At 39.3% G+C, this 11,004-nt stretch overlaps 1 protein-coding gene across 1 annotated transcript in view; it reads right to left on the reverse strand.

The window, feature by feature from the left end:
- The window catches only part of ehbp1 (EH domain binding protein 1), a 164,596-nt gene extending 154,844 nt beyond the window's left edge, over nt 1-9,752 (reverse strand). The window contains exons 1-2 of the mRNA XM_062429954.1: nt 9,429-9,752; nt 8,264-8,798 (exon numbers count right to left, since the gene is read on the reverse strand). Of these exons, the coding sequence (XP_062285938.1) occupies nt 8,264-8,367 (104 nt within the window). The 5' untranslated portion in view covers nt 8,368-8,798; nt 9,429-9,752. The remainder of the gene's footprint in view (nt 1-8,263; nt 8,799-9,428) is intronic.
- Between the last annotated feature and the right edge of the window lie 1,252 nt (nt 9,753-11,004).

Genomic DNA, 11,004 nt, shown 5'->3' on the forward strand with positions numbered 1-11,004 from the left:
AGAGCTAAGGCAGTTCATCACAACTGCTATAATCATTAATTTAACAAGTAAATCATCTTTTTTAGTAGCTGTATACATTTGTGTGACTTTTCCTTTGTGATTGGTAAGTCATACCTCATCTGCTCCTTTATTTCAAAAAACTTCAGATCATGACTATTCATATAGGATACATTCATGAGAAGGGAATATTCGTGAGCAATTTCAGATTTACTTTAAAAGCAAATTTGCAGGTTCATTCACACTCAACTCGACAATCATAAGATCTTCATCCTTCCAAATTTCTCACTTCCAGAGGTCAAGTTTCGTTAAGATTTAGAGGTACCAAATTATGTAATGGCTTATACAATCTGACATAAAACTGCTCTTCTTTAACCCTTACATACTGTTCAGGGTCCAATGTGACCCATTTTTACATTTTAGAGCTCTAAAAACATCCTATACACATTGCTTTTAGCTGGACTTTTCCTAATGTGACCCACAGTATACAAACATGGCAATAAAATGCATCTTTTTATTTTATTTTTGTGCAGCTGGTACCGATTTTATATATGCAAATGTACAAATTTCACTTTTGTTTATTAAAAAAAATCTAAAATCAGCATCATATTCTATAAAATGTTATCATGGACCATAAAATAGTAATTGTGAATGTCTTTTCTCCACAGGATTAATCAAATTTTTTCTCTATGCATTTTTTCTGTCTGTTTTATCTATTTTACTCATAGTCATCGTTTATCATGATGTTATCAGATGTTGAGGCCAAAGTCCAGCTCAAAAACACATGTGCACACACATTTTCACTCATTTTTTAATTTAGTCATATTTTTTGTAATATTGTGAATTTTTTATATTTTTTAGGAGGCTTTACCTGCACTGTATTTCATCTGTTCGAAACTAAACTAAGCTCACATCATCGCTCTCTGTCACAAAATGATTATTTTATTAATCACACAATCAAATTAAACACATTACTCAGTGTTACAGATTAAATAATGAAGTATAAATGAATTATCACAGCGCAGAGATTCACTGCAGCAACACCGCCACCTCGACAGGGAAGTGCAAATCCGCTGGAGGCTGTGATTTCTGGTTTCTGCACAGTCAGTGATTGATATGAAAGCTTCTTCTTCCTCAGAGCTGCTCGGCCCTTCTCATCTCGTCATGCGTCTGCAAGGGAAGCGCTCCTGATTAGCCACGCGCGCATGTAGCCGGATAGAATTACCGTGTAATCAATAGCCCCTATGTCTTGTTTTCCAGCGTATCGCTCTCATATCCTCGGCACGCGTGTCAGCATGTCTGTCAGCTGCGATGACACTCCGGGCTTTTGACGACGATGTCTTCAAACTGTATTTTTGCCAAACAGGCCTACTAAAAAGCACATTCTTGCTCTAAAGCAGAGGCCTCAGGGGGCAAACTAACAGACTGAGAGAGAGAGGGTTATATTCATGCCAAAGTTCAGGCTGAGTTGTCTTTCGTTGTTTGAGTTGCACCCCTCTTGATAGTAGCAGTGAAGGACTGAAAAGTTTCTCCCTTGCTGCACTCTTTTAGGTATGAGAGGAGTTGAATCATCCAAGATATGAGACAAGACTCACATGCAGGAGTAAAGCATATGTGAACTAAGGATATAGGTTAAGGGTAAATTGACTACTTGCATAACGCTTTTCTAGTCCTTCAACAACTCAAACAGGAGACTAACATTCACACACTATTGGTGCAGCCATTGGGAGAATTTGGGGTTAAGTATCTTGCCTAAGGACATATCAGCATGTGGACTAGAGGAGCAGGGAATCACAGTTTACATTAGCCGGTATATGGCGGTTTTTGGCCAGTACAATGTGTAATTGGCAAAGTAACTTTTCTACCATCTCCACGGTGGAGGAGTTACTTCCCAGAAAGGGGAATCAATGAATCCATAAAGAAAGTCACTTCTAGTTGCAGCTAGAAGCAGAGACGCAGGGTCTCTTCAGTATATTAAACTACGTTCACCTGACTTTAAAATTAAATGCATCTCCACCTAAACCATCAAAACTCCGACCAGTGAGTCTGCACGTATAATTTGTAACTGGTTCACTGTAGATATTAATATAACAGCAATAAATACAGCCTTAATAAGCCGCTTATTGTTTTTGATCATCAGACCCAAGCTGAGTCCTTATCAGTGTTTATGAATTCTCTTCTGGCCTCTGCTATCACCTTCAGCACCTCTTTGACCTCGAGTTGACAGTCTGAACTCTGGAAATGTTTATTTTGGACATCCTGGAATAAAGTTACGATCGCCATAAAATTCAGAATGAGCAAAGAGAAACAAAACATTTTTCTTTTGTTATGACGCAGATGTTTACATTTTTATGAAACTTTTTTTTAAACCCAAAGATGCTCAACAGAAAGAGCCTTCATTAAATTTCTATTTTCAAAAAGGAAAGTATTAGAGTTAAAGAGAGGCATTCATGTGTGTATGTATGTGTCTGTCTATAATCATAAACAGACATAGCATAGTTTAGTCCCAGTGCCTTCATAAAGACGTGGCCATCGCCTGCTGCCTCAGCAGCATTTGCCAGATTCAGAGACTTAATTATTTTCTGTGCTCAGTTAATAAAAAGATAGCTCAGATTTGCCACATGACAGAGGTAAGAGATTTGGTAGTAATGACAAAAGTCTGACCATTACTTGAGCTGACATAAAAGCTTTGTGAAGAGTTTGATCAGAACCTTTTCAAACCAGATGGAGCAGATGTTTTAAGCTTAGTTAAACATAATAAAGCAAAGTAAAACCCTAATATACGTGTGTGCAAGAGCATGAACCTAATTTAAGCACCAAATAATGCAAACAGAGCAGCAGATAAAGTTGCACACAAGACACAATATTCATGACGACTTGTTGAACAGAATTAGATGCTAAAAACGCTGCTATATTAACCTAAAAACTAAAATGCAGGACAAGCATTAAGCAAACAAGGAAAAGAAAGGTTGGACATTTTACTTTACAGTGCTTAACAAACACACACACACATTCACACAGGACAGGTGTGTTGCATAAATCTGATGGGAGAGAGAAGCAGTAAAGTTTAGACATAACGTTTAATATAGAATTTGGAGGGTATTTTTCAGCCTATTGTGCCTTCACAGGTTCTTGTAATTTAGTAGCAGACTGAAATATTTGGACTTGTCTTCCAGCACATGAATATAACAAAGACTTTTCCACAGGTAAGACTCATAAAAAACACATATCACATAGGGGCTATGATGCTAAAACACACATATAAGATACTTAGTTATAAAAGAGGTGAGAGAGTGTAGACAAAAGCTTACAACACCAGAAGGAAGGAGATATTAAACAATTAAAGCAGGTGGACCTTGAACTGCTCCATTACACCAATATCTATACTATTTGCTTAAACCTTATTAAAACATGCGTGTGTGTTTCTCTGAGCTTGAACAGCAGTTATGGATTTTCATTAGCTGCTGAAACAGCTGGAGTGCACAGCGTGTGCTTGACATATCTGTTTATAGGACGTTACAGTTCATAAGTGTGGACGCTCACATTATTATGTTTAAAGTTATTGTTATAGTTATCGTTCTTAGTGTGGACAGCCTTTTACGTACCTATAATCATATGCAGATCCAACCTCTCTCTGTATATTTTACTGGTGAATAGGACACACCGGTGTATAAGACGCACCCCACTTTTAATTTAAAAAATATTGCGTTAAAGTTGCGTCTTATACACCGTTTTTTACGGTACATCAATTTAGTTTCTTTGTAATTTGTTTGTCGTTTTTTTGTTCCTTTTCTTTATATTGTCATTGGTCTACACTTGTTCTGTCTTATTATCAGCTTGGCAAATAAACATTGAAGCACTTTGAACAACATTAACCTGTATTTAAAAAAACTGCTATATTAATTAAGTTTGATTAATTGATTAATGCTAAAGCAGATTTAGACTATAGATTGACTTTATACATCCACAAGCAGGATAATTGTTCAGCTAGTGCTACTAACACTGAGATTTATCCAGGCACATTTCATAACTGTACTGTTATATGATTTTACATACTCATATTCTGACTTTTAATTATTTAAAACTTTCCTGCTACTTGTTTTTTTTCTCTCCATCAATTAGTATAAAAATGTAATGAGTACTTTATTACCTTGTCGAGTACTGCATTAGCCTTGATACTGAACTTTCCCCTCATCTCATCGAGCTCTCTCTCTCCATTATGTTGCTGAAGTGGAAATGTTTTATTGGATAACGACTCGCAGCGCCACTAATGATAATTATGGAGCCGTCAGTCAACCAGTCAGCCACACACATGCAGCCAAGTTGATATAAAGCAGAGGAGCCGTCGTCCGGTGACTGAAATAATCTAAGAGTAATGTTAGAAGATTAGCAGAATTACAGATAAGCAGCTATCATAAAAAACATGTGATGCAAAGCATCTAAAGACCAGAAAATTACCAGATTAGACATTATATTGAGTTAATAAATGAATAAATATGTAAGTTTATCAATTTATACAGAGGTTAATCTATCTGTTTATCATGTGCCAAGTAGATTTGATTAGATTAGATGATGTCCTACCTGCTACAGACGAGAGGAAACAGAAAATGATGACAATGTTTTAATGAAAGATGCTCGATATCAGGTTTCAAAGAGAGGGGGAGCAGTGCTACAACACTGCGAATGGTGCTTCATTTCACTGGCAAACACAAACACTGAACTCATTAATGTTTTAATGGTTAGTCTGAATTGATTCTGGCGTCTATGTGGCTATGTGAGAGGAATGCTAACTCTCTCTCTCTCTATTTCTGCTCCACACACTGGCGTCGACAGCATTTAGGCCGCAGATAAAAACCCGACGTTATCTTAGAAATATTAAACATTACAGGACACTCGCCAAGCAAAGGCTCCTCCTTTGGTCACCACTCTTGTTTTGGTTTTCTATCTGACAAGGATGAAAAAAATATATAAAAATGTTTGGCTCGTAGAAGAAGACAAAGTTGAGAGTGAAAGTAAACTTAAACCTCTCTAAACTGGTGAAATCACTGCTCTGCTCGGTTGAATACGTAAAGAGTGGTTTCTCACACATTGCATCTGCCACTAGTTCAATATGTTCATTTAAGCCAAGTTTAAACTACAGTGGGATTTTTACCCCGATTGTTTGCTTTGTAATATTAAAAAAAAAAAGTCCTGTAGTGTGAAATGCTCAATGACGGGATTATTTTCTGTCCCGGTTCAGTCTGGAAGTCGTCTCTGTCGGGAGTTTGTGGGACATCCATCGACGCAGCAACCAATGAATGTGTTTATAACAATAAATATCCCTGGCTGGTTGGATGGTACGGTGGAGCAACCAGCAGGTGAAAAGTTGGTGGAGCTTTAGCAGCAGCATGACTTCCTAACAGCTCCTCAGACTTTATCGGTAGTCGATACTAGTGCTGCATGATTAATCTAATTGCAATCGCAATATCAGCCTGAGTTAGTAAGGATTTAATATCACATTTATCTGTGACTGATGATTTGTGGTTAAGAAGTTTGTTATTGAGACTAATTATGTGAGGAAATTCTGTGACTGGGTCAGAATGTGAACAGTATGTGAGGGTCTACGAAGACAGCACTCATCTTAACTAAGACGTGAAAATGTAATTGAAGAAATGTCCCGTGTGAAGTGAAGTCCCCGCAGAGAAACCCAGTGAGAGGCCAAATTACCTGACTAATTACAGAGGATTTAAAAACACCAAAAAAACATTTATTCTGGCTGGATGGATGAAAACGCTCATGCAAACTCACCCTAACCCCCCCCTCCACCCTCCACATGATAAGTGGAGACGAACAACTGATCACACCTAAGGCATGGGAATCACATGTGAACCTTTGAACTTGTTACCTACCGGTTTGCTTCAACTGAGCCTTTCAATGCCAGACAGGAGTATAAAAATGAGTGTTTACATTTTGACACAATGTACATTCAAAAAGCATGTACAGGCACACACACACATACATGCATGAGATCACTCATACAGAATAAAGTGTCCGGTCTTTTCTTCCTGTTATTGATTCCTGAAAATGAAAGCAGCGCTGTAGGGTTTTTTCTTTTCTTTTTTTTTTGTTCTTAAAATTCACTTTTAGAGATCTACTGGAGCTCTGGGGACTGTTTCCAGTCGGCGTAGATGGAAAGTTTCCACTGCAACAATAACATACCGTACTGATGAAGTCCAAGGAAGGCAGAAACCATGAGCCAACGCTTTCTCTCTCACACACACACTTCTATCCAGGCATGCAACACCACACACAGAGAGAGAGACAGCCACACACACACACACACACTGGATGTAAAGGCAGACATTTCTCACATCAGACATTTTTTATAAATCCTATTTTATACAGGAAAGCTGACATTTAAGCCAAGTATTAGCGTCACACACTGGTTGGTGGCAGCATGAGATGGGCATAATCTAACCCCCGAACATAATAACAGACTTTATAATATGTAGTCGTCTACAGAAAAGTAGCATCTGAAGAAAATCTGAGCACTTCGCATCTCAGAGGGTTGATAAATTTAGATTTTACGCCTTTATAAATCACTGCTATTACATAAAACTACAGATAAGAACTAAATTAAGCATCTAGAAATGCGTATATACAACTGTGAACATAATAACAGACTTTATAGTCATCTACAAAAAAGTAGCATCTGAAGAAGATCTGAGCACATTGCATCTCAGAGGGTTGCCAAATTTAGATTTTATGCTTCTATAAATCAGTTATTACATAAAACTGAATTAAGATAAGAACTCAATTAAGCAACTAAAAAAGGGGAACATGATAACATACTTTATTATATGTAGTCATCTACTGAAAAGTAGTATCTGAAGAAAATCTGAGGCACTTTGAATCTCAGAGTGGTTGATAAATTTAGATTTTATGCCTTTATAAATCACTGTTATTACATAAAACTACAGATAAGAACCAAAATAAGGAACTACAAAATGTGTATATGTGGATTGAATAACATAAAAGAAACTCACAGCTCAGATTGCAAAACAAAGCGTACTACTGACTATGAGCCGAGCCCACCCACCCACCCACCCTTTGCTCTGGGAAGAGATGTACATTTTTCTCATTCCTTTCTCCAACACGTTAACATCTGTCCCAGGTCGAAGCTGTGTGGGGCTGTATTAGTCACGCCTACAGCAAACCGCTTGAGAATCCGTGTCTGCAGGCTATGTCTTTTTTTTCTTTGCTTTACCAGTCACTGCTTTTCACTCATGACCTGCAGGCTTGAAGTTTTGGTTGCATGTATCCATCCATCCTTCTCTCTACTTTATCTTCACCTGTGAAAACACACCTGATAGTTCCTCCTCCACCTCCCTGTAATGTATATCGTTCATTCATTCTTTACTAAATTAGTGTCTTTGGGATGTACTTTTATATATGGAGGCTGAGGCTGTGGGGAAAAGCTGCTAAAATAAGGCAAAATCCATGTAATATCATTTGTTGTCATTATTTCTAACAGCTATCCAGGAGAGGACGAAGGGATGTGATGGTATTGGCTTTTTATGTTTAATTTATAAGTCTAGGTTATTATATTAGTATGAACAAAATAGACACTTTAAATGGTCATTACTGAATGTATATGTTTCACAAATAGTATTCAACAATTTCAGATTGCTGATGATAAAAAAAATCCCATAATCCTGCATGTAATTGGCAAAAAAAGAGCTAACAAGATTTCTCCCACCATTATAATAATCTCTTAATTTCCCTCCTTCCAAACAGGTCAGAGGTCAAGATCAGATGCCCAGCAGCATCCGTGGAGCTTGTTAAAGATGTTATAGTGGTTTTGCAACAAGGGGCATTTCAGGAGGAGGGCAGCTTTGAACCCAGCCCAGCCAAGCATCAGGTTAGAGAGGGGGGAAAATCTCTCTCTGCCTGCCTGCCAACCTTCTTTACTCGAGACTCAAAACCAAACAAATTCAACATTGGTGCACACGAGAAAAGACCATAGCAATTTTACAAGGCATCCGGGGGCCCCTCCCAGCATGCAGACATGCCTGCACACCAAGGAGGGAGTGTGTTGGTGTGTGTGTATATGTGTGTGTGAGAGAGAGAGTCTGAGTGCCTGTGTGGGTGAATTATGGCCACCAGGAACGGGCCCTGCATTCCAGCATAGACAGAGACACACAGTTTTCATGGGGCTTAAATGACAGCACTGTGGTTGCCTGTAATCCCCCCTCCTTCTCCCCCCAAAAAACCCCAAAAAACTCACCATTTCTTAGTGCATTCCACCATCAGTTCCTGATAGGAAGCCACGAATTGAAATTTGGAGGCATGCTTCCCCACACGTTGCAGTCTCTTCCACACCGAAGCCATGTTTCTTTGGGTATGGGGTAGTTTCTGTGCACCTATCCCGCCCTGGACTTCCTTCTTTTTTTGTGGGAGGGGGGGCTTCCTTCGCACGAATTCACGCTAAGTGTGTGTTTATAAGTATCTGAGCATATCCAACCCGCATAAACACATAGCTAATGTTTCACTGAAAGCACACTGGTAATAAAAAAAGGGAGAGAGAGATAAGACTGCACATCCAAGTCGCGTCTTCTGCTGGTCTTTTTTGTCTTCTTCTTAAAAGCTGCCAGATAAATCCAAATGTAAGAAAGACACAAAATCTCTGCAGCAGCGGTCGAGATCTGATTTGACGGCGTGCATGATGTTATCAAGAAAATCACTCCACGATTTCAAAGGGCATGATGATGAGTAATCCACTGGGGTAAAAAAAACAAAAAAAACCCCATCAGATTTTCATCCTGCAAAATAGAAAGAAAGAGAGACACAGTTACTACACTATAAAGGTTTAATAACGATAAGTTACTCCACAATAAACATCCCGATATATAAAAGGATGCTTTGTCCGTGTGATAGCTTTTTACCAATATGGACAGCTTGTAGCACTGCAGCTGTGAAATCACTACAGTTGTATCCACACTTTGTATATAAATGTGTAAGAATGTGGAGGACACCACTACCAGCACGGTGTGCCGGATTGGTTATTAACTGGTGACTTGAGATGTTTGATGATTTAAAAAACAAAATATATATATATGAATATACTGCTCTGTAACAGTAACAAAAGAAGAGCTAACACCACACTATAAATAAGTCGTATTGCAGGGGGGGGACCTGCACCGTCACCCGAAACTGAGACTCAATAAACATTTTTTTTGTAAACATGGGAATATATTGAGCCGGAATGTCTCTGGATCCAGGGAATAGTCCGAGCCGGAATGTCTCTGAATCCAGGGAATAGCCCGAGCCGGAATGTCTCTGAATCCAGCGAATAGTCCGAGCCGGGGACTGATTCAACAACCGCTATGCTAACGAGTTATTATAACGCCGTGAAAACTAGGTTAACGGGGCCGCCGGTACATGACACTCACCTCACCGTGACCGCCAAAGTGTTATCCCTTTTAAGAGGCCTATCTGTGGAGGGGAGATGGCGAACTGTCGAGCCGCTTTGCTAGCTAATTATCGCCTGCTGCTTCTCCTTCTTCTTCTTCTTTGCAGCAGCAGCAGCAGCTAGCCTGCTAGCCATCACAACACGGTACGAGTCCACAGCAGGTAAAAACGAGAGCGTCAAAACTGAAGTAATTTACACAAAGCGACATTAAACTGAGTTTGTCCTCCCTCTCCACCCCAACCTAAAAACTTCCAAGTTAAATAAAAGTGTACAACCCGCCCACCGGCAGGTATTCCCACGGCAAAGTAGTCCGATAGTTACTGATAGTTTGATCACCCCGCTTGTGTGTAAAGTTAGCACAAAGCTAACACACAGGATTCACACTCGGGTATTCCAAAATAAAATAAGTAATTAAACTACATTAGCTAAATAAAATAAAGTCAGGTATCGTCATTAATGTTATTAATCCTAACTAATACTAAAGCTATGTTCTTTCCAAATTGACTTATTCGAGGCTTTATCGCTCTTTTTATACGCAAGCTAACAAACCGAGCTGTTTTATTGTGAAGGCAAATCCCCCAACTTCCGGTTTTGTTCTGTGTTTATCTCGTCGAGCTTGACGCAGCTTCGCCTCTCCATCATTTCTGCTGCTGCCGCCTGGATGACTGAAGCCTGAAGAAAAAACGCCCCCGGGCACCACTCATTGGTGGGATTCTTGTGCCATTTAGAGCTTGTTTACTGATTCATGAGGCATTTCTGGGCTGTTGTTAACACACTGGTCAAATCCAACATCAATCAAAGGCATTTAATTCTGCATTGGGAGTGTGGGTCAAATGCTTTCTGGCTCTCTTTTTTCCATGTGGAGTATTTTAGCTGCTGCTGTCCTAAAAACTCCACATTCACAAGACTAAATCATCTTTTTGTTGTATAGGCTTGTAAAGTACCCAAAGCACAAAGTTTGTCAAATATTTAATATCCCTATATACAACATTTGGGTGAATGTGTGTCAAGAATTACTTGATTTAAATAGTACTGACTGAATGATTGAAATATTTGGGGTGAAAACAATACATTTGGTTCACTCAGGACACTATAGCATCAAAGCTCATCCCCTCAGGTCTGTGCTAATGAGGATGACTCTTGCATTTCCTGGTCCTGTCAAGTTAATAAGTGAGTGTTAACCTTGTAGTCCTGCATGCCGGGGGGTCTTTTTCACATGTTAAGAGGAAATAAAACACCCACCATCCATCAGAAATCAATACTCCCTCCTCTTCTCACACACACACACACACACACGCACGCACGCACGCACGCACACACACACACACACACACACACACACACAGTCACACATCCCTCACACCCCCTGATTGCAACCATGGGCTTGTAAATGCAGAGAAGGGCAGGCAGAAGGAAGGGCGCCAGTACTGCAAGGGAAAGACAATATGAGGCAGATTAATTTAATCTCAAAAAAAGATCTGGATTTAATAACAGGAAATTGATATTTCATCCTTTTATATGTTGCTCAGGGTTGTAAGCTGCAAGAGAAAAGGGTG

This window comes from Scomber scombrus, chromosome 12, assembly GCF_963691925.1.
Source record: "Scomber scombrus chromosome 12, fScoSco1.1, whole genome shotgun sequence".
NCBI lineage: Eukaryota > Metazoa > Chordata > Actinopteri > Scombriformes > Scombridae > Scomber > Scomber scombrus.